The sequence below is a fragment of the Bombus fervidus genome, chromosome 9, assembly GCF_041682495.2.
Source record: "Bombus fervidus isolate BK054 chromosome 9, iyBomFerv1, whole genome shotgun sequence".
NCBI lineage: Eukaryota > Metazoa > Arthropoda > Insecta > Hymenoptera > Apidae > Bombus > Bombus fervidus.
The window spans coordinates 8951070-8975339 of NC_091525.1; the positions used below are offsets into that span (position 1 = coordinate 8951070).

Consider the following 24270-nt stretch of genomic DNA (forward strand, 5'->3'; position numbering starts at 1 on the left):
AACTTTTCTTCCTCGTGCCATACGTCTTGTGTTCGTGTTTTGCTAAATAAATAGATAAACAAATCAAGTCTCTGCGTGAAATTAAGTGATTACTCAAGAAACGTTATACCGAGTGAGAGAGATTGTACAAATTATAAATAAGGAAAATATTGTAACTGTACAGATTCTTAGAGATTAAGAAGCTTCTTTTGTGAAGTTAAACTTTAAATTGCACAGCTGATGATTAAACAGTAATAATTTCTATTTAGGATTTACTCTGCTCCATTTAGGAAGCTTTCTATTGAGGATTGGCTAATTTCTCTAAAGTCTGTAATATATAGATCAAAGAAAGGATAAGAGTGTTTCTATTTAGGATTTACTCTACTCCATTTAGGAAGCTTTCTATTGAGGATTGGCTAATTTCTCTAAAGTCTGTAATATATAGATCAAAGAAAGGATAAGAGCGTTAAAGGGGAAATTTTGTATAATTTCTTAATGGGCAATTTTGTGATAAATTTCCAGTGTCTTCTATTGAATGTTCGCTAGTTTTGATATGGAAACGGTAACATGGATGGAGAAAAGGATAGGAGTGTAAGAAAGGTAATCTTGAAACAATTTATGGTGTCTTCAAGTAACTTCAAAGTAACTGTGCATTATCTCAATTTCGAAATTCTATTAACCATCGATTATATCAGCTGCAATATACTTGTATTCTTTGGAAGATGACAGAATTTGCAATTTATTGTATAATTGGAGGAACACAAAGGGCCAGTGTAAAAATGATATGTTTCACACTAAGTAAATGGAGACAAACAATTATTTGTATGGCTGGAAACAAAGACAGGCAATACTGGCGAAAACAAGTCGCGATAAGCCGAGAACGGATCACAATAAATTAAAAGGCAGCCTTGATAGAATATAAAACTGGCTGTAGCTGGAAGAGATACAGATTGAAACAATTTAACTCGTGAGCCTTCAGAAAGCAATTAAAAAAGTGGAGAAAAACGATCGAAAATTAATCAACCATTAACTAAACTATAAAATGAAGGAAAAACAAACAATAATTATTTTTACCTCTTAAATGTTCAAGATAAGGTATCGCAATAAGTAACAAAATTAAAAATTTCAAAGGGGGCTAAACCAAAATAGAGAAAAGGTACAAAATTTGTTTTTATCAAATTCGTTCCTATTTTTCGATTGTGAAAAAAAAAAAAAACAACGAAAGGTAGACCCACAAATGGAAACAAGAGAGAAAGTAAAATTTCCAAGAATCAAAAGTACCTTTCTATTCGTCTTCTAGGAATTTCCATCAAATTAAAAGGAATCGATCCATCAAACTGTATAGTCAATACTCACCTGACCAATCAACCTGAACGATACGAGGGAGTCATCGATAGGTTAGTCATCGATAATCTCAATTTCTAATCGTTTATCAAACGCTGCAAACTCTCATTCTCTCTCTCTCTCTCTCTCTCTCTCCCTCTCTCTCTCTATCTATCTTTTCAAGACTTTTCAATTCATCCTGTCACGTTCCACGGTATTCGAATACGGCGACAATCTACCGGCCGATTAGATAAAACAAAGCCACCTCGGGAATTATCGAGACGAAACATCGTCACGATATAAAACTTTCTCGGCCAGGTATTAAGCCTGTGGCTACCGGTGAAAGTTCGATCGATCGTCGAGTTCAGTTTTCTTCATCTCGAAACCATAGAAATCCGCAATATGTTCGTACGAAGGTGTGAACAATTCAAGCGGTGCTTCTACGAGACGAGATCGAACGAAAACGACAAAACTAATTACGCTTCAGGCTCTTTGTACGTTAAATATTGACATCTGAAGATCAAGTAAAATGTCGAGACGCAGAATGAGGGAAAATGACGCTTAAAAATAATTCGAGAAACTGACTTTAAAAATAGACAAGTGCATTGCTTATCTTTGAACTTCCACTATATTGTCACACGCTCAGAAGCAGTGATAGGGTAAAACGTCCTGCATACCACAGCCATCGAAACAATAACCAGATAGTAACAGAGTAGCCGCGTCTGATATACAGCCGACGACAACCCCTCCAGAGGGACCAAACCTTAGTATAAGAACCCTGCCAAATCAGCACTCAACACATTTTTTGTTATAGCACTCTGAACCGTCACTTTCTTGGATTCGTACAATAAATTTGACTACCATATGTAAAGTTCAATTTTTTGACGACGCGACGAGATCACCGGTAGTCTGTCAATTTCCTGATTTATTGTGTTACCTGAATTCGAGTAACTTGAATTCGAATTCGCGTTCGTACAAGTCAAGTTATTTTTAAGTTCAAGCTCAAGTTACTTTCCTTGTCGCGAGCCTTTAAGTTCAGGTAATCTGACTTCGACTGAGCATTTCATTTAAGATACATATCTAAGAGTGCCATGGGTCGATCAATAATCGTCATCGATATTTCAAGGTTCCAAACATCATCGTATAATATCGACAATATCGTATCGATAATACATATTCATCATTTTAGATGAAAACCTTGAAATATCATATATTACATATATATATATATATATATATATATAATGTTCAAATAATTAAAATATAAAAAAGAAACATGCAACAGTTGCCACTCTTTCACAAAGATTTCCAAACTTTCTTTAAAACTAAGATGAGAAGCATCGGAAAAGATCATTGGGAAATGGCATCTCCATGCAACATACGTGAGACACGTGCAAATATATTTGACAAAAGTCCAGCAATTATTTTTATTATGAAATAACAAGTTCTTCATTCTCACCTAACTTAGAATTGGACACACTAAACTGACACACTCTCATCTTCTAGCTAGAGATGAGCCAAATAAGTGCAATAACTGTAACAATATTAATTGTAATAATCTATATACATCATGTTATTAATTATAGTAACGTCTCGCAATAAAAAATTAAATTCCGTCTTTCGAATAAGATTCAGACGTGTTTAAATCATGAAAAACATAGTGAAAATCTTCTTTAGAAATCTTTCTGAAAGATATTAATTTGTATCACCAAATTATGATATTGTAAGCTACCGACTGAGTTTCAACGTACACAGTATCATACTAATTTTGAATTTAAGTTAATCGTACTGTATTTTACGGTAATTGCACTATATATGATATATGTTCAAGATATATAGATACTGTTATCTAAGCTTGTAATTTACCTTACTGTACTTTGCACTTCGTATTTTACATATTCTATTTTTGCATTATGTTAATCGCGGCAGCTAATGATCGCAGGAAATGATTGACGTAACTTTAACTGAAATCAATAATAATAATAATAATATATGTGTGTGACGCGTATTAATCCTGAACAATATAATTGTATTATTAATTATAGTCAGGTACAATCCGAAATGTAATTAAAAGGAAAGGTAGGGCAGATTTATAACAGCGACGATGTTTGTTTGAGCAGATTAGGTTTCGTTTTCCATTAGATAGTTACACGATGATTGGTTTTTAGGGGTGGTTTTATTGATTCTACGATATAGCGATAATGGAACGAAAATTAATAGTAGATTGGATTCCTTGTTACACTATACTGATTAATACTCTCTCATATAGTTACTTCAATTAATTAATATATATATATATATATAAATATCAAGAAATCTTTTAATTTCGTGTTACGTAAATCATTTTCATCAATTACTAGTTAGTGATAGGGCGAACCTTTTTACGATTATAATAATATGCATATACATAAGTCAATAATAAAACAATAAGTAATTTCAAATATATAAATTGGAATAATTAACACAGACAACATTCAATATCGTTCAATATACCATCTAACATCATATCTTCGAGCAAACATCTTATCTTCCATGTAAGATAGTGCCACAATTAATTAAACCTAACTTAATAATAACTCAGGAAAGGAAGATAACAGATCCATAATAAATAACAGAAATGTCCACGTGCGACCACGACTGAAGTAAAACAAACATTTAGGTAAATTTACAGGGCAAATTTGTTAATAATGATATGTATATGGACAAATTGTGAGGTAATAAAATTAGCTGTTGACCCGGTGATTTTCTTCAGCGATAAGCAAATAAGCTACAATCTGAACTACGATCAATGAGAATGGCTCCATCTAATAGAAATCTTCTGTAACCGATCATTTTCTGTAATGATACGCCATGGAAATCGTCGTTCCATGGGGAAACTAAATTACACCTGTTCGTACTTCAAAATGGTAACATTATAGGAAACGTCCCATCGGACGGATTTTTATGCTCGATAATGCGCAAGTAAATACACTATCATTGAAAAGTATCTGAACACTTACTTATCCTCGGCAGGATATAATTTAATTACGAAATTATAGATTCGATATTTTATTCTTTATTCCTACGATGGCTATATTTCATCGGATATTACGATGGAGTCAAATTGGACTTGCTTTCGTTGGAAATTGAAAATTGACGTCAGATACTACGTATTATAATTTCGGCTACAGATACGGGCAATAATTAATTAATAGATATAATTGTTATTGCAGTTCGTTCTAAGCTTGATATTTTATTATCTTTATTTTTGTGATGGCCATGTTTAATGAACTATCACGAAAGGGTGAAAAGGTAGGTTTGGTTTTGTTGAAGATTTAAAATTAACACCAGAGTTTACATATTATGGTTAAATGTGGGACATAATGTAATTGTTTTTTAGGTTCTTCCTAAACTTGTTATTTCATTCTTTATTTTTATGATGGCTATATTTATTGGAATATTCCGATAGCGTCAAGTATTGTTTGGTTTTGTTGGAAATGTAAACTTGACGTCAGATTTTGTGTAGATATTATAATTTTGTCACATACGAGATACAATCTAGTTATCATTGGAGTTCTTTCTAAGCTCTGTGATCTAGATATAAGGATTTTTCTAATCTGACAGCGATTAGTTGAAAGAGGGGCGCCGAATTGTGTATTTAATTTTCATACGAATCGAGAAAAATTTTGGATAACTGCTTTACAAATATTTAAAAACTCTCGATAAATAATTCGTAAATTAATATTGCTTTTAGTTAACTTATTAATTTATACATTCCACTAATTTCAAATCGACGACGGTATTCTGATTCTTATGGACAGAGATATGGAAATAAATGGTTAATAAATTTAAGAATGTGTTCCCAAGGAATTATCACAAATTTTTATCAACGCGTCATTTGAATGAAAAATTACAGTGGAAGATTATCTGAAAAGGTAGGATAAATAAGATCATTATTTAAGGGATTACTCAATTCTGCATAAGTGTTTTAACGTAATTGCAAACGTGACAGAAATTTCAAAATTGATATCTCGTCGAGTCAGCTCTCGTTTTCGTAAATCGACACTAAAAACTCGACGATGCAACAAGTGATTTCGATAAAACGATCTTTTCCTGACTACGGAATGATATTTCAAACAATTTGACGAAGAGAAAATCTAATAAAATCAAAAATAGTGTTTTCAATCATTAGATTCAAATACCAAAAGAAACAAAAAAAAAAAATGTTATTCTTGATAAACGACTAATGAAAATAATTTTACAACTTGTACATTGTTAACTAAATTTCCTCAATCAATTTCTTACAACAATCTCTGTCAGACTGTCTTTTTCCTCAACCATCCTGTGCAACGCAACATAAGGAGAAGAAGATTAATGTACTACTTGTTTGTGGTAAACGTTGCCAAGTGGAAAGAAAAATAATGTGGAGTTGGTCTTCGCAGTCTATTTTTCTAGAAGCGATTAAAGAAGTTGAAGAACCGGAGCTGGTCAATTTACAATGGAGATAAAAAAAGGAAACGATTATGATAACGATTTGCAAATGAAAATCCTATACATACGTATACATATACGTACAAACGTATCTATCTCTCTATAAGTTTGTACTCACCACTGATATTTATATATATACATATATGTACTTTATTGGGGCGTAAAAAGTAGGATTATAAGATTCTTTAACGAAACCTCGTGTTATTTAATTTTTAGAAGACTTATAATGGAATATTTGTAGAACTATTTCAGTAGATTATTGTAATAAAGTGAAAGATACGTTATATCTACTTTCTTTTACAGTGAGAAATAAAACCTACTATCAATGAGAAAAGTATATCTAGAAATATTTATTTGCATTACACAAATGTATCAGAAAAATATTTTTTTTTTTTTTTCACAATATTTATATCTAATAAAATCATACTTCTCTATACTACGATATAGAAATTTATCAGTTAATTAGCCAGCAAAGAGGTTACGTTTCACAAAAGATAATATTAAAACAACCTTCTTATATGCATACGTATAAATGCATAGCAACGTAAGCAGAAAAACAGAATAATAAAAAGACAGATGGAGATCTGCTATTAAAATCTACCACGCGATTCAATGGACGTACTTCCTTTTTCTCAGACGGCAAAGGTGAAATGTAACGTTTCACCGGGGAAACGACCGCGCGCTGCCGCATCGCGACTGTTTCCGCTCAATATCACAAGTGCAAAGAGTTTTTTGTTCTCGCGATGCAGCCTACCGTGGAGTTGGCCTTTGTCCAATCTGCCATCATTTGTTTTGATAGCGATTTTTGCCATCCCGTGTTAAGAAAAATCGTCAGCCGGCCTAAACGTTTCCTATCGGTCAGGTTTTTTAACCCCACACATCGTAAATCAGCACAAAAGCTTCCAGATTAATTACAATTTATCATACGACACCCTATTTCTTCTTGATGAAGAGCTATTAAAAGAAGCAAACAATACATTCTATTCTACAACTATAACAAGAAGGACTTCACTCGTTTGTCTTAAGAGAAATAAAAAAAAAAAAAAAACAGTCTCTTAAGAATGCACTGGAAGCAATTTTAAATATTTATGATTTATTACAAAATAAATTTTCATCGCGCAACAAGAACCACGCGCGAAGTTAATCCGGAAACTCTGTTCGAACGGTTCCTACTGTAAGCTTGGAACGATATTAATGCATACGTATCAATCCCCTGCACGCGTATCACATTCCACAGATGGTACATCATCATTTATATAAATCATAATTCGGCGAAAAATTCTTGATAGACTCGTGGCCGGTGTGAAAATAAATCTACGAGAAAGCTATATTACAGTTCGGCACAAATTAACCGAGAGAGTAAACGATAAAATACGTTGATCAAAACATTACGACTTTAACTTATCGTCGCCTCGAAACATTTAAACAACCTTAATCTTAAGCACGCTACTCTACGAGATTAACAATTTCTCATTTCTTATAAATGATCTCCGGCCATCGTACTTTATTCCTTTTATATATTAATTTATACATTAACTGATTTAACTAATTTGTATCTTATTTATTTATATTTTAAGTATATCTATATATGTACGGAATAATTTTAAGTTTTCAGAGAAGAGCACTCGAGGGTTTCCTAGGCGGTTCAGCGTTTCAAAGCCGATAATTATTTCATGGTGATTTTGAACTTTAACGTGTAAGTTCATATGGTGGAACCACCATATAGCAGACGACCCTCGGAACACAGCGAATTCCCGGGTAGTCTGCTAGAGTTTGAAAAACAGCGCGCGAAACGTCGCACGCATCAAGCCGCGTGTATTTCTAACGAGCGGCAAACGGGAATTAAAAAGTATTTTCACTTACCATTTGACGTATATAAGGGTTTTGCTTGTCCCAACGGTACTCCTGAAGTTGAACGGCTTCGTATCGTTGTTTTTTCTTCAACTGCGAACGAGAACGTCTCACGACCGATATCACCACAGCTGGGCCCATCCAGCCATCTTGCCGTATACCAAAACGTGTACTACACTGCGCTGGCGTATTTTGCTACTCGTCTTTCCCTCTCGCCCCCTCGTTCAGGGTAATTGCGTAACTGCCGCGAGTGCCCGCGACACTGTCAGTCACGGTCGTATACACAGATCTGGCAACTACCGTGGTAGGGATAAGACTCTTAATGTCATAAGGTGTGCTTTACAAATCGGCCACCAACCATAGAGCGCTGCGATCTCTGGAACATGAAAACAATAAATACTTATGCAACACAGTCGTATTCCACATGTACATATGTATACGACTACATAACTTGCACATGCAACTTATATCTAGTGATTGAAGCGCTTTACTACTCAGTGGAGAAATTGAGAAACTTTTGCCGTTCGCTAGGAGCTTTACCCCACCACGGGAGTTGTTAGACCTGTGTATACGAGCGTACTTCCAATCGTGTTGTTTATCTTCTTCCAATTACTATAACGCCCTCTCTTCTCTGTCTTTATCACTGTTGTCGGCGGCGCCAGCGACGCTACGGAAATTTGAAACGACGCGTTGTGCTGGACGATCAAAATGGTACTGAGCTCAAGTATCGCGCGGAGCATAATCACCTGCTCGAGTTCATGTTCGATCGGGAAATTTCAACTGCTTCGTTCGTTTTTCTCATTCAAGAAGTTGAACAACTTTTATTCGTTTCTATCGTATAGGCTGTTATATCTGAAATTACTTCGACATATGTGACGTACGATAAAGTCGTGTTTGTTGATGTTTATTGGGTGTGAACTGATATTTCTTGTACGTTACTTACAGGTTATTGAATAGTTGGATAGTTGTTTGTGGTTTTATGATGTTTTTGTTGGGTGAAAGTTGAACGATCTCGGGTATCGGTCGGTGACATTTAAATGTTAGTACGAGGGCGCGACGCCTGTGGTGCTAGTGTGCAGTGTTACCGGTATATATCTGAACAAACGTTTTCAAATCAAAAAGGCGGAATTTTATAAAATTTCAGTAGGTGAGTAAAACTTGCTCTTACGTTACGAATATTTATGCATTTAAAATAGATTTAAAGGTACAATTGTATATAAGCTGTATATAGTATTCGTTACAACATCTGATGAGTGAAACATCCTATTTCTTTGGGCATATTAATAAAAATATAAAATAGCATAAACATTCGTAGTTTATTTATTATTTAATATCTTATTACTGTTTACAAAATCTGAATATATAATAAACAGTCGTGCGATTAAAATTCCCTAAGAAACCGTAATAAGAATTTAAAGATTGTACAAAATATTTTATTCAATACTGACAACACTGTCAAAAAGGCAATTCAATATTATAGTATTTACATGAATATACTTAGCGTGTATATAAATATACAGTAAAATATTTACAATTTTTATATCGAATTAAATAAATAATTTAACTACTACCAAACCAATCCGAGCCCATAGCTCCGAAAAATGCCGCTGCACCAGATTTGATCGTAGCCCCAGCCGAATCACTTTTCGTATTTTCTTTGCTAGTGGTCTTTTTACGCTATATCAACACATATGAAAAATTGAATTAAATCTTGATACTATTTATGTCGAAAACAAAAAAATTAAAAATATTATTATATTATATCAACCAATATATATTATCTTCAACTAATATATATTATATTCTACAACATTATATTATTTGCTACAACGAAAGCTACATTTCATATAATTAACACATCACAAGCATGTGCTTGGTTAATCTGTTAATTAAAAGTTTATTTAAGCTGAAAACGTAACATCGTTTCCTTACCGGAATCAAATGCACGAACTATCTTATCTGAATACCTTGGCAATCTAAGGCTACATACGCATTTAAATGAAACAAATATTCATAAATAGACGATAGGAACAATTTTACAATCTAATATTTAAATGGAATTTAAAGAGATATATTTAGAAAATTTTTAAATTTAAAGGTAAGATGCCTACCTGTGTCTTTTCTGGCATGGGTACGGTAACAAGCGGCAAATTTCTTGCCGGAGCTGTTACTGTTAAAGGCGGGAACCATGGCGCTCCCGTACATAAAGCCAAGACTGAAGGCAAATCTGATTTCACGCCTTCAGCGTTATTGTATTCGCTTCGTGCTCCTAAAATTGTGTGTAACTGTTCCAAATGAGGTACTAGATTTCCTAGTATGAGCTAATATCAAGAAATAAAATGATTATAATATGTTTATATACATATATTGATTAGTAAAATATTTTCGAATTAGACAAATATTCACCAGTGATCTTTGAACACTTTTCTTTACGTTAGTATGAATAAAAGGATTGAAAACATCGTAATCGAATGGATCGATTTTTGATAACACACTGTCACAAGCTTTAGTTGATAAATCTGACAGAATTTTATTTTCACGGGGTATCATAAGCAGACTAGAATACTTTATATCAAATAATACTTGAAGGGCTTGCTTCTGTAAAAGTCTAGCATTGCCAGGTGCAGTTAGATAATAATTTAATAACTCCGTCACAACATCCTCTATAATTTCATACAGCACTTTCCTATGACAAAAAATTAAAATTTTAGAAATGTATAGAATTCAATTTATATAAATTTCAATAACACAGGACTTACTTTGGAAGAGTGTGTGGTATTACTTTATTTAAATCTTTATTAATAGCAGTTAAAAACTTCTGCAGTTGTATAGATGGTTGATATGGTACTAAAATTTCTGACTTTATTCTTCTCCCCTCTCCAGAGTCCTCTTCGATGATCACTTTCTCCCATTCTGATATAACTAAATGTATTGGATAACCATCTAGAGATTCCTTAGATATAAACCTTTCCCTATGCTCACTTATCTTAATTTTATACGTTTTGGCCCAAATCGACCAAACAAAAGTGCTTTCTTCTTTCAATTTATCACAAACCGACTGCCATTTGGCATTTGTAATGGTCAATCCCGACACTTTTGAGAGTGTGAAACATTTATTTAAGTTTGAACTTAACGTCGTCAATGCTAAAAGAAACCTTGCTGTTATAACAGCGTTTATATCACATTGACCATATTCAGGCTTATTATTTATACACGTCTTCACAAAATTGATAAAATCTTCGATCATACTGATACTGACAGTTTGCAAATGTTCTTGAATCTCTGCGCGATCAGAGAATGAATCCGAAATTAAATATATATTTGTAGATAATAAATTATCCTTGATAGACATTACGCGTTCTGTTTCATACAAGTATTGTTCAAGATCTTCGAGCAAAGCATGTAAACTTGAGTCAAAATTTTCACACAATTTGAGAATATTCGGCGAATATCCTTTGGTTTTCATTAATAGGGATCTTTTATTATCTGGGCCACCATTTTTGGTGAGCTTCTGAGGAATATCACTTGGAGAGTCTTTCCAGATAAACCATCGCAAATCATGTTCTGGATACTCAAATTTATCATGAATTACTTTGCCCAACAGTTCAATTATGTCAGATTTTAACGCATTAGTAGTTTCCATCCATTTGTCGTCTATGATACCTAATAAAATATCAACAGTGTTACTACTTTCAATTTAGTAACAATAAATATATTTTATATTTTTTGTTTGTGTTACATACGTTTTACTCTGTGAGATATTAAAGGTTGAAAGAATTCTACCCAGAAAGTTATTCTTGGAAGAGAAAGCTCCTCCCATATCAAATTCCAATTCTCAGGCAGATTAATGCTAACAGCTTCTTCACGAACGTAATACAAGCCTTTTATGGATATTATTAAATCGAGAAGTTTCGTAATCTCGCGACTGCAAAACTCAGCTACCCATTCCAGCCAAGATTTGATACTTTTTTGAAGATCTGGTATACAAAAGTTTTCGAAACCGTTTGAGACAAATGGTTTGTGCTGTTTAGTCACAAGAGGAAGAAATTCCTTTAATAATTCTTGATTGAAGTCCAACTGGGAGAGCAAAGAGTATGCTTCTTGATCTTGAATTTTTGTTAAATATTGTGAAACAAGACCACCTGATTTTCCATCTGAATCTGTAATTAATTAATGTTTAATACTATATCATAGCACAATATGTCCTATATTTATAAAATATATATCATTACATACTTATGAAGCAAGAATAAATTAAACTAATCGTTTGAATCAATATTTCAATACATGATTTTATTTTCTTTTTAACACTGTTGTCATTTTCGTCTGTAACAATGGAATTAACTGCATGATTACGCAATGATATTAATTTATCCAACAAATCTGAGAACGAAGATCCATTCAACAACACAAGTGCTGCCAGACAATTTGCTATGCTCTAAAATGAAATTTAATATCTTATTAGAAGTATAAATTTTATAATGGAACAAAATTTTATAATAGGTATACTAACCCCTGATTCTACATTTAATGATTGTAACACATTATTACATTCAGTAAATATGATATTCTTGAACTGACTAATAACATCCCATTGCTTAGACACAATTGGGTACTTAAGTGCTAAATCTGTATTTCCTACTTCAAATAACAGGCTATAATTTATATGTTGAGCTACCAAATATAATTGTGTAGCAAATAATAAATCCTTGTTTTCAATATTCGACCAGATATATTGGGGTATGTCCATCAAGATTTTTATTTGAATGATGACAGAATTCTGACTTGTTTCAATATTTCTATAAAAGAATATAAATATTATAAACAAGAAAATTATGTACTTTATTTTTAAAAAGTTACTATAGAGAAATACCTAACATCTTCATTCTGAACTGAATCTATTTTAAATCCAATAAGGTACTTTTTCTGTAATTCCCTAAATTTGTCCTCAATGTTAGTTATCCTTGAAATAACTCTCTCAGAAGTTATCTTCATTTTCCCAATTGTGTCTGCAGCCAATATAAGATCACGGTACCTTTCCCTAAAAGTATTTAATCACCTAATAAGTAAACTAGTACATCAGATTAATAACCTTTTAGCAGCAATATATATACATATAAAACTCTTTTATTTAACAACTATTTAACAACTAAGCAGATACATGAATATCTATTTATATAGAAAATAAAGGACAGTAACAAGCAATTACTTTAAGTCATTAAAACAGAACTTTACCCAACTAAAGTTCTAAGTTCGATTTTTTTCCTGTCACTCTCATGTTGAATCTTCTTCTGGATCCCCTCGATCTCCTTTATCGTGTACTCCTCGAACAATTTGTTAATGTCCAAATCCAAGTAATTCGTTGTCATTTTCTTGACAATTCTCCTCCACGTATCTTGATGTTCCCACGTAGCAAGGAATCGACTCGTATTTACATCGCATTCTTATCTCCAGCGTTCTACAAAACATTGTCAATTATTAATCGGATATCAGATGGCGCCACATAAATTTTCCTCCTTGTCTCAAACGATAATGTAATGCATGTACCTTGCCCCTCTTTTTTCAATTCTGTAGTATAAATTCAGTGAAATTACTGAGAGATAACTCTCATTTATTTTGTTCTATTATGTAAACAACTATACATTTCAAGTCATTAATGAGAATCATTCATAGAGAAATATATTAATAAATATATTAACATTATCGAAAACAAATATTCGACTGCACCAAATTTGCTTTCGTATTTAAATTCCTTACGATGTGCCTGAATGTCTAATTTTTTTCATTTTAACGAAATGCTCGTTCTTAGCGAAGGTTTTAAGAAAAGATCTAGTCGATCGAGAACGTGTTATGGCGAAAACATTCGCGCGCAATCGCCGAAGCGCGTCACCTCACGACGAGACGTTGAACTATGGGATGAGCACGCGAGACGCCATATTGAGCGAATGTTGATTGAATGCAGTTTAGGTGTTTACGCGGTTCTAAGAAAAACCCGTGAATATACGCATCAATTATCGTTCAGCCCGATTTAGGTATCGGCAAACGATAGGTCGGTGTGGCAGCGGTATCACGCGGCGACAGAATGAGCGGCAGCGACGGCGAGGACGGTCAGTGCAACGGGACGATAGAAAGCAACGTAGTAGCGATGGATGACGTTCTTGTTAAGAAACACACTGACGACACTCTCTGCGATGGATGTGTTACCGTCAAAGGCGATTTCACGCGACAGGAAAGCGAACGGACTATTAATTACACGGAGGATGCTGTTAGCTCTCTCGTTGTTGCGGACTCGATTCCTGTCGCGGACTCGATCCCAGTCGCGGACTCGGTTCCTATCGCGGTATGTTTTCTTCTAGCGAACACCGTTTCATCCCGCAGCAACAATCGTCAACCACGAACACGTTCTACTTGCAGAGCGTGACACTTGACGAAAGCGTAGTGGATGAGTTTATCAAGGGCGCGAGGGCTTCCCATAGCATGGAACTGAATGCGATGCAAACGAGGCCTGAGTCGCTCGTCGAAAGTCCAAGTACCGCTGTGAACATAGACAACCCTTTTAGGGGTAAGGAAATGTGTTCATGCGATGTATGTAAAGCAAAAAGGTAATTGTTGTATTGTCATTGAATGGGGAGTGATCCGGTACTGGTGAATGGTGTTAACGGTTGCCTTTAACGCAGGGAACTGCTTAGAGAGGAGTTACATAAAGCCATGAAGTTCCAGAATCTATGGGCAGAGTTACGTCAACATATAAGGGGTTCCTTTAATGTTGCCTTAGAAGCTTCTTGTTTCCTTGGAGGTTTAGAGTTTCAACAAACTCCATTTTCAGCGGATGATACGCACAAGATTGTTTTGCAGTAAGTTCAATAGTTGATGTGAGGATAATTACTAAGTGTGATTTGATGTTTATGAAGCTAAATATAGAATTTTTTTTCAGACTGTGTAAAAGGAATCCTCATCAATTATTTATGAGGCTAGTAAGCCTGGCACAGGAGTTTGTTGTAGAAATAAAAGTTCGATTATTAAATCTTTTACAACATCTTAGTGTAAATAATTTACCAGAAATTTTTCTTATAGGTTAATATAAATATAATACTATACCTGTAATTAAATAATTTGCCTCTGCTAGTTGATGTAAATAATTCCATGTATCTCTTTTTATAGGCCTTTTAGATGATTATGATGCATTAATAACAACAGCAGTGAAGATTTCTGAATTTGTAAAACTTTTAAAGGATCATTTGGGCAAGTTCAATTATAAATTTCCTTTACCATGGGCTGCTTTTATTAAGAAATTGTATCAGATTTATATATATGATGATCCTTTTATACAAAACAGTCTGTCACCTTTTATTGGCCAGGTAAAGGAACTTATAGTGTATTAATATTTTAATTTATTTATAATGTCCAATAGATGCTAAAATACATATCTTATGTTTTATAGTTAAAGAAAGTTTTGCCCTTAAAAAGCTCGGAATACCAGCGTCTTTTCCATCGGTATTTATGGTTTGAGAAAGAAATGACGGTAATTAGAGATCTATGGGCAGAAACTGAATCGTGGATGGACAAGTACAAGTAAGTGATTATATGAATTATATTTTAACAATAACACAAATATATATCGACTGATCACAATCCCAGGAAAGAAAATCTATGAACAAAGTTTCATAAGCGGTGCGTATTTCAGTGCAGAACAAGCATGTCGAATGACCCATCTTAGGCAAGTAAGGGAAGTGTTCACAGCAACTAGGAAACTTATGGAACCGCGTATGTTAAATAAATGGACTGACGTTGAAAAGTATGTTCATATAAAAATAAAATACTGCATATTGCCTTGTATATATTTATGAATCAATGGTTTGATGTCTTCTTTTATACCAGTGAATTGCATGAAGCGAATGGTCAACTTTCGACGATTACTTCGCAAGAAAAAGTTGGCGTATCAGAGGTGGACAGCAGGCCTTTAAGTCCTACACCGGATTTAAGTTTGGATTCACCCAATATGCCTCCAAGTATCGAGATATTACAAATTTTATTGGATGACTGGAGCAAGGTTGTAAAGTCTCTACGTCAGAAATTATCTGATGTAACAGACACACAACCGACCGCGGACATTTATACTAATGGACAGGAAGATTTCTTTGATTATGCTTGCGCAACTTGCCATTTAGTACAGTCTGCAATGAGATCAGTCAGGTACTTCTCACTATATCTATGGCAATTATAAGCATTTTGAGTTCTTATTAATCTATGGATTCTTTTTAAAGGGCTCATATTGAAGGAACTTGTTTAGAGAATAATATAGAAGAAGAAAAAAGCTGTGAATGTCATATGTGTATAGGACCTGCGATATCTTCTAGTGTAAGAATATTTTTGTTTCTTTGTTGTTACTTTTTTATTAATATAACATCAATAATTAACCGAATTAACTTACAGATTAATAAAAGTGATGCAGAAAATATATTATTACCATTAGAAAATCCCTTTCCACAACTTACGAATGGATTCCTAGGTAAAAATCCTTACAACGTGGAAAATAGTGGAATTTATGCCAAATATATTACTTAATATCATTTAATTTTATTATAGAAGATACGGCTAATTTTTCGGCAACGCAAGTAAAGAAAAAAATAGAAGATCTGGAGATAAAGGAAATAAAGAGCGACGGCAATGAAATAAGAAACGAAAATGAAGATGTTGATTTAAGGGCGCCCGATCCACAACTTTGTTCATGTGTATATCAGCATGTGAAAGAAATAACAGAGAGAAAAGTGGTGCTAGAAAATCCACCTTGTTTGTGTTTACTAAACTCCAAACGGAAGATATGGGACACTTGTCCATGCCTAACAAAATGTAAGAGCAATGAAGTAAAAAAAATCTTATTTTTTATTGCAATAAAAATCTTGATGTTTTATAATATTATAGCTGTACCTGAACCAGTAGCATCGAATGATCATCCAAAGCCACCGTCGCCTTCTATCGTAAAGGCTAATCAGGAACCAAATAAACCTGCAGTAAAAACTGGTTCTACGCAGTCTGCTCAAACACAGACGAGGCATTCTACAACGCAGACACCGAACACCGTTCACAATCATACAACGCATCAGGGTAAATATACATAATGAGTCATTGCAGCTTGTAAAGTCAAAATTAAAAATTTTTGTTTTTTCTATTGGAAAATGTTCTACATACCAATGAAAATACTGTGGTACAGAATTTAAGTGCCATTCCCCTTTCTAAATAGTTATTAATAATGCTAAAAAATGTAGAAAAAAATATAAGTGCCAATAAATGTCAGTTAATGATTTCTTAGCATTTGTCTATTCCGTTCATCTAAATCTAAATGAATGGAACATTCAATTTTTTTTATAATTAAGAAGTGGCACATACAGGGTTGTTCTAGAAATGTACTTTTCTTTTCCACGAACACGGATTACATTAGTTTCCATATTCTTCCTCTCCCTCTTAAAAATGTTTTTCTTGGCACTCAGTGTTTTCTACAAACATTTTTCAATTAATAATCATTTAGTGTTCAACTTTTTAAGTACTCGTCGAAATTTAAATAATTTATTTCTTTTAATCTCACGAGCTTATATGTATATACGTGTATTTTTTGGACTTCTATAGGTACCACTCATTCACATACACATGGGTCCCTTCCAGACTTGGTAAAAAACACGGGTCCTACCCATAGATCTCATAGTCACAGCAATCATTCGTCGCACGCCTGTCACAAACAGGCTAATGTCGAGCACATTAAAAGAGTCTCTTGCAACGACTGTCAGTATTCACTGAACTATTTCTAAAGTTTTTTGTTTCATAATTATTTTTTTATTTTACCAGAGAAATAATATATATGAAATTTCTGCATCATTTTAGTAAGTTCCGGAGATGGGGATTGTTCGGATTCCGGAAGTAGTCAGGAAGACTCTTGTTCTACCAGCAGTTCCGCGCAAAGGGATTCCAGTAGACATTGCGACTGTTGTTATTGTGAAGTATTTGGTCATGGAGTTGTAAGTAGTCTTCGTTATTTGGAGTTTACATATAACCTACTGCGTTATATTATGAATGAATATTTTTCTTCAGCCTTCGGTAGCACCAGTTAGTAGAAATTATAATGAAATGAGAGAACGGTTGCGGCAATTACTAACGAAGAAAAAAGCTAGGAAGTGTAAAGCCACGTGTAGCCCTTCAAAAAGTCCCTCAGAATCGGTGGTATCTGATACAAGTACGGAAACGAAGGCAGCGACAAATGCAGCGCCGAGATTGAATACTCCAATTTCGACTGTTCCTGCGATACAGGTGGATCAACGAGATCAAAGAGATCTAGAAGAGTTGCTTGAGTTTATTGAGGGCAATCAGAATGGAAAGAAAGATAATAATAAAAAGGCCGAGAAAAAAGCTAGGCAGAAGCAACGTAAGGTGAATATAAATAGAGGTTAACGTTTTATTTTCTTTGGATATTTACGTAAGATTAATTAACGTTTGATCATTTATTTGTTACAGCTGGAAGAAAAGCTTAAAAGAGATAGGCAAGAAGCAGAAAAATTAAAACTAATAGAGTTACAAAAAAAGACACCGGAAGTAACTATCACCGTCGTAGACCCGCAAAAACCTGTTCCTCAAAGATTATTACCTCAGTGTAACCTACCCGAAGTATCTATTTTACCTACGTCACCCCCAGTAGCATTGCCGACTGTAAAGCAATTAAGTAATAAAAAGAAAGACAAACAAGAAGTCTGTAGCAATAGTAGTAACACTAGTAGCAGTAGCTTTAGCAGCAGTAGTAGTAGTACCAGTAGTATAAATAGCAAAACGAAGACTGCACCTGTGAATACCAATGTAAAGAACAAAAGTATTAGTAAAGCCGAGAAATTGATGGTCTCTGGCCAGGTGAACAATAAAGCTGCGATCAAAAGCGATAAAACTGAAGTTAGCAATAAAAATAACAAAATACAGATAAACAATAGCAATAGCACAAATGTGAAAAATAACGCAATGGGCAAATCACTGACTGTCGACTTGGATGATAAAAGCTTGACGAAGAAAGAAAGGAAAAAATTGAAAAAGAAAATGAAAAAAATGGAGGAGGTGAAGGCAAAAGAGGAGACAAAGAAACCGGTTCAGACGGAGGCTCAACCGCAGATCGTGACAATTAAGAGAGTCATGGAGTCTAATAGCGCGGAACCGACAGTCACGATCACGTTGAAAGGTCAAACACCGGCTGAAGATAAAGTTCTATTCACTTTGGTGAATGGTCAGACGAAAGAAGTAACCGGCTTGAAACTGGAAAACGAACAAACTCAGAACGTCTACGGGAAGAAAAAGAAAGCCAAAGTAAATAATAACAACAATAATAATAATACTAGTAATAATAACAATAATTCGTTGCAACAGGGGAATAAACAGCAGCAAACGAACAATTCGAAACAGCAGACGCAGAATAAAATTTGTGACAGCAAGAACAATATGAAACAACAGTCGAACAATGAAAAGAGCAAAGGGAAACAAGTAGACGAGAAAAAGATTCAGCAGCAGAATATTACTGAAATAAAAACGAAGTCTAAGAAAGACAAGAAAAATATAGAAAACAAGGAGAATGTGCTGCAACAGAACGTCGTAAATAAGAATAAGAATCAATCACAGAACGTAAGTGGAAAGAAACAGAATAAAGTTAATACGCCAACTCAAACTCCAGTTTCGCAAAAGTCACAGAACTTCAATATCAGTAGCGATAACAAAAAGACGAAAATACAGTCGCAAGAGAGAAATGGGCAAATAAGTTCCAACAAAAGCAGTAAGAACACATCTACTAGTATTACTATTAAACAAATGAAAGGTGACAACCAAAAAATTCAAAGTAAATTAATAAATCAGACGACGATCAAACAACGACAGGAACTGCATTCGGCATCCACGGAAAGAATTAATTCGCCATTGAGCAGTCAGTTCAAAGATATTGGCGTAAATTCGAAGATTAACATAGAGAATTTAAAGCTGCCACCCGGTATTACGATAACTAAAGTTGACGCTCCTGCGAAACCCTTGCCAATCAGATCAGCTCCACTGCCTAAACCAGTAAATCCGCCTAAGCAAACTACGATAATCGCAGCACCGATGAGTGGCGTTCAATCAAGTTACGCTAGTTCTCAGGCGGGTGGTAATGTAATAGTAGTGGACACTGGAAAATTGAAGCAGGATCTATTACCTAAACCGGCAGAAAAAGGTGAGATAATAAATATTCTATATTCTATTTCTAATATTTCATCTAACTTTACTAGTTGTTTCATAGTATTTAATAATAGCTTATAATAATATAATTATATATCTTCCTAATAATAACGATGTCTTATTCTAGATGTGGCTAAAGAAACGCAACAAAGTCAGAGCACTAGCAGCAAGAAGAAGAAAAAGAAGAATAAAAACGGATTAAATTCTAGCAACACGTCACATCAACCAACAATACAAAATAATGATCCTTTCGTGAACGATCATGCTGATGAGCCTGCCAGAATACTTCACAATCCAAGTACCAACATGGTAACCATAAGGAACCCGGCGTTTGGCCCGATGAAGGTGCCACCTACACAACAGGCGGCAATTATAAAAGTATCAGAGAATGGTATGGTCACCATTAGAAGTCCTGCGTTGCAACAGGCGATCAACGCAGGCCTTACATCCCCTCCAAAGCCAGATTACATCGTGAAAGGTGATCTGTCGTCGAAAACGTCGATGGAAAACTCAAGCTTGAAACACACTAATGGTATTATCCCGTCAAGTTTGGCGGAGCTGAGGAGCAGACTGACGCCAGACTGTACGACTCTAAGTGGTTTGGCTAATATACAAATCAGTAAAGTAACGAATGGTCAACCTATACCGGAGAACGGAATCAACCTAAAGGGGACTAGCGTGACGTTGACGAAAGTGAGGACGGAACCGTGCATGGAGGATGTGCAGTGCGCAAAAACGGCTGTTCGAGAAGCGATAAACGCCTCGATAGCGGCATCGACTAGCGGCAAGAGCAAGAAAAAGAAGAAACGCGATATTGGCACAAGACAATGCGGAGATGACTGGAACCTCGTTGGTGAGAAACAACAATAATCAGAATTTAACATGTAAATTTGCTTCTTTCATTTTTTTGTTTTCCTTAACACACACCCGGGCTGCATTTCTCGCTCCCGGTATGAGACAAAACTGTTCTCTTTTTGTTTATTTTTTATTTTCTTCTTTGTCTTCTGTTTCTATCTAAAGAATGAAAGATTAGCATATACTATAAGGAAACATTGATTAGAGATAATATGTATATATCGCACACAGCCGACATGTAAAAAGTATTTTAAAAAATTGGACGTGTAAGATCGTTAGGCTAAGTCAAACTGACGACGGTTTTTCTTTCGTTTCGTTTTCCGTCAGGAGTGGACAGTGTACCGCGTTAGGACCCAAGTCTCGGTCGCAGGCTATAGTTCGAAAGAGAGAAAATTTAATCGAATGTACCGGGGATGTGTACACTTCGAGATCTCCTCAAATTGGCCGCCACGAATTTCTCGGGGGATTGTCCGGAAGAGAACTTTAGCCAGTGAGCACTATCTTTTCTTTATTTTCCTTCGCGCGCCCCGACTTGATATTTTCTGTTTGACCAATCAGGTGACTACTGATCCATCGAACTTTTGTACTGTAGTGATCACATCCGCCACATAACAAACTACCACTACTCGATCTTAGGATAGTTTATAGCCCTCTTTTCTCCTTATATTTTAGAGACGTCTCGCTTACATACATCTTTTGTATTATACTTCCTCTTATATTGTATTATATTTTTTCTTTGTTTCCTTTCTAGTTACGTATCCTCCAACGATGTATAAGTCGCGAGACACGTTTCGATGCTAAGCATGACGTTTTTTAGAGAGAATACTTCGCGCATATTAGACGATTAGATGTGAACGGAAGCTTCTAATTGATCTTGTATTAGGAAACAGAGAAAAGGAAAAAGGTGAAAGATAAAGAAAAGATACGTAGATCACTCGAGAGATTGCCGCTTTGTAAAGTTCATTGACCATGGCAACGAGTTCTACATATGACTACTATTTATCTAAAATCACAAATTGTGGTATGTTTGACTAATCCTAAGTGATCGATGACAAAGTATACGAAATCGTTTTTTGATAACGCATTTCAATAAAATTATGATATTTTTCCAATATCACGATCTCTTATTTCTTGTTGTGTTTCGAGAACCGCTGTGTTACCAAACAATCGAAAACAAGCTGTTGCATGCTTATGGATCACGTGAAGCGTTCTCTTTTGTCATCGCCGACGACGATGTCTTTAGAAATTGACTCGTCTCTTCAGCTCTCGCTACGTTTCCTCTCTCAAATCTTTAATCGAAATTTGCCTGTTGCTCTATTTCATACGTCTTATATCGTAATTCCATCAAGATTCTATCTATTTTTAAGTTAAGTTTCTTTACTTTTATTCTATTCAAGTGTTATCGCTATTTATTTATATGCTATTTATTGCATACCTACAATTTGTCACAGTTCAAATACATTAAAATCAATAATTATTAGAAAAGAAAGATAAAAGCTTGAAATGCGAGAAATTCTATAAAGAAACAGCCAAAAATAAAAAAAAAAAAACAGACTTTTTCTCCATTACCCTTGCGTTAGAGCCATCAATGTCTAGTATTCAGAGCGTGTCTTTTGCAGAGAGCGTATTCACGCCCAAAGATATAGACCTCGAGGACGGGGAAATGGACGACGCGGAGCGTGAACTAGAGGCGTTCAAGAGGTTTTGCCTGCAGTCAGTGCCGCCGCCGCGCAAGGAGAAGGTCAATCTCAATATCAAGGACATCGTACTAAAGAAGAAGTCATCCTCGTCGTCGTCCTCCTCGGCGGCTACCGCTGTGATAGCCGCGAATTGATTTCTCTTTCGACTAACATTAGATGTCCCCTACTACTACTACTACTGCTACTACTACTATCACCACTACCATTATCACGGCTGCTATGGTCGCGCAAGCGCGTGTGCGTGTGTTGTTGACTTCACACGGAATTAATAAGAGATTTTGAAAGCCACTGGAATCTTCTTTTCTTTGGATAAAAAACAAAAGGAACCTTTATCATAGATCAGACAATAATATATTATACTATATTGTTAAATTGTCTGCTGATTATCTTCTTTGAGGATGTATAACTTTCACGCCACGAACATTGGTCTTAATTTCGAAGAGATATTTGTATCAACGCGTTATCCATTTACTCGTGGGTGCGCACACCGGTGTGCGCACGCATTACGTTGATGTACACGCGCAGAGCCGATCTCGAGGCCGCGATTTACCATGAAAAATATAGTTGTATCACGTTTGCCAGGCAGTACGTGGATCATTTTTGTTCATGCATCACAAGTAAGAAAGAACACGTATCATGTTCTTTCACGTGACTAGCCGTTAAAAGAATTCCGCTATTTTTGCCACGGCCGATGCGCGTGAACACACGACGAACCGAAAGCAGTTGACGATCTTACGGGTCCCGACCACAGAGTTGCGCCTAATTGTTAAATCAAACGACAGAAGAAAATATGCTATGAGACGAACGAATAATACAAGGGCAGCCACCGTAGTTCGACAACGACGTTGGCAACGTTGTAACGAGAAGGAGTGATGATATTGTCGTCGTGTCGGCGCCTAGTCGACTTCGTATTTTTAATATATTACTTCACGGGCGTATTACGTTCGCGTTTCTCTTCTTCCGTATACGGAACAGAAGAACAGCGAAAAATTGATACTAATAGGTAGAATGTTCGCGAGAGAGAAAGAGTGAGAGTGAGATTGAGAGAGTGAGGGGTGGGTGACGCGTGGCATTTTTCTCGAGACACAGCGAGCCGTAGATATATAATATGTTATATAAATATAAAGTGTATGTATGTATATGTATATCTATAAATATAGTAGGAACGAATTTTCCCGTCGAAGAGGTCGGTATTGTAAAAACAACGGCCCACCGACACGTAATCGCGAAAACGATCATGGCGGCTGTGACGCACATAGTGCCCGACGCAAATACTTGCCCGAATCATGGATCGATCAACTGACTCGTTTTCTCTGTGTGACCCAGCAAAGATCGATAATGACGCGAGACGTTTCTCGTCGCATCGCGTCGCCACGATCGTCATCGCTAGCTTCAAAGCACAGTTCTTGATCGACGATCTTATTGTCTGATACGCGATATCATATTACACACGGAGACACCTTTTCTCTTTGAATCTTTTTTTTTTCAATAAAAGCAGATATGCATTTTTACCAAAGATCCTGCCTTTTTATGTCCTTCCTTGTCGTTCACTTTTGATGATACAATTTTGCAATGAAGCTGCTTTCTTTCACTTTATAGAAGATACGGTATCTTTCTATCGAATTTGAAGCAATTTGTATCAATAGCGTTGGAGATTTCATAGAAATGAAGGAGTATGAGCTTGGAAACTGAAAAATGGTTTATTAGATAATTTGTTACATCGTGTGTTACGTACAACGATTACCAAAGATAGAATTAATTTAAATATATTTCCAAATACTGATACCTTCCATCGCTTTCTCTTTACTATAATAAACTGTTCTAAATAATTACAGATATGTTCGAGAGTTTCAATAGTTTACAA

At 35.1% G+C, this 24270-nt stretch overlaps 3 protein-coding genes across 10 annotated transcripts in view; 1 reads left to right on the forward strand and 2 right to left on the reverse strand.

Moving 5' to 3' along the window:
• Rab32 (RAS oncogene family member Rab32) overlaps positions 1-8001 on the reverse strand; it is a 62662-nt gene extending 54661 nt beyond the window's left edge. The window contains exon 1 of the mRNA XM_072010615.1: positions 7636-8001. Within this exon, the coding sequence (XP_071866716.1) occupies positions 7636-7764 (129 nt within the window). The 5' untranslated portion in view covers positions 7765-8001. The remainder of the gene's footprint in view (positions 1-7635) is intronic.
• Positions 8002-9034: 1033 nt separating this feature from the next.
• Cog1 (conserved oligomeric Golgi complex subunit 1) lies at positions 9035-13081 on the reverse strand. 2 transcript variants are annotated; one of them, XM_072010604.1, is made up of 9 exons: positions 12859-13081; positions 12497-12664; positions 12137-12422; positions 11860-12061; positions 11367-11783; positions 10383-11286; positions 10030-10309; positions 9735-9944; positions 9035-9300 (listed from the first exon to the last, which is right to left on the reverse strand). In XM_072010604.1, the coding sequence occupies exons 1-9, from the start codon at positions 12990-12992 to the stop codon at positions 9184-9186; spliced, it is 2718 nt and encodes a 905-aa protein (XP_071866705.1). In that variant the 5' UTR covers positions 12993-13081; the 3' UTR covers positions 9035-9183. The 2 variants fall into 2 exon arrangements, with proteins under 2 accessions (XP_071866705.1, XP_071866707.1); XM_072010606.1 differs by having other exon boundaries at positions 12833-12972.
• A 460-nt stretch (positions 13082-13541) lies between these two features.
• On the forward strand, positions 13542-23922 carry LOC139990943 (uncharacterized). 7 transcript variants are annotated; one of them, XR_011800704.1, is made up of 19 exons: positions 13542-13963; positions 14038-14225; positions 14301-14477; positions 14558-14697; positions 14785-14981; positions 15065-15195; positions 15308-15418; positions 15502-15816; positions 15888-15981; positions 16057-16132; positions 16210-16473; positions 16546-16728; positions 17248-17400; positions 17500-17633; positions 17707-18042; positions 18127-19846; positions 19979-20735; positions 21034-21196; positions 22326-22535. XR_011800704.1 is itself a non-coding variant. In XM_072010600.1 (18 exons), the coding sequence occupies exons 1-18, from the start codon at positions 13706-13708 to the stop codon at positions 22538-22540; spliced, it is 5418 nt and encodes a 1805-aa protein (XP_071866701.1). In that variant the 5' UTR covers positions 13542-13705; the 3' UTR covers positions 22541-23922. The 7 variants fall into 7 exon arrangements, 4 of the variants coding, with proteins under 4 accessions (XP_071866701.1, XP_071866704.1, XP_071866703.1 ...); XR_011800702.1 differs by having other exon boundaries at positions 19979-20704; XR_011800703.1 differs by lacking the exon at positions 22326-22535 and adding an exon at positions 21458-21820 and having other exon boundaries at positions 19979-20704.
• The last annotated feature ends 348 nt before the right edge of the window (positions 23923-24270 follow it).

Excerpts from the sequence above, each read along its gene's own strand:
- Cog1 (XM_072010604.1), bottom strand. The coding sequence starts at position 12,992 with ATGACAACGAATTACTTGGATTTGGACATTAACAAATTGTTCGAGGAG. Across the intron at positions 12,423-12,496 it reads GTTCAGAATGAAGATGTTAG|AAATATTGAAACAAGTCAGA; the intron begins GTATTTCTCTAT and ends ATTCTTTTATAG. Across the intron at positions 12,062-12,136 it reads CATTAAATGTAGAATCAGGG|AGCATAGCAAATTGTCTGGC; the intron begins GTTAGTATACCT and ends ATTTCATTTTAG.
- LOC139990943 (XM_072010600.1), top strand. The coding sequence starts at position 13,706 with ATGAGCGGCAGCGACGGCGAGGACGGTCAGTGCAACGGGACGATAGAA. Across the intron at positions 14,698-14,784 it reads ACCAGAAATTTTTCTTATAG|GCCTTTTAGATGATTATGAT; the intron begins GTTAATATAAAT and ends CTCTTTTTATAG. Across the intron at positions 17,634-17,706 it reads AAGTATTTGGTCATGGAGTT|CCTTCGGTAGCACCAGTTAG; the intron begins GTAAGTAGTCTT and ends ATTTTTCTTCAG.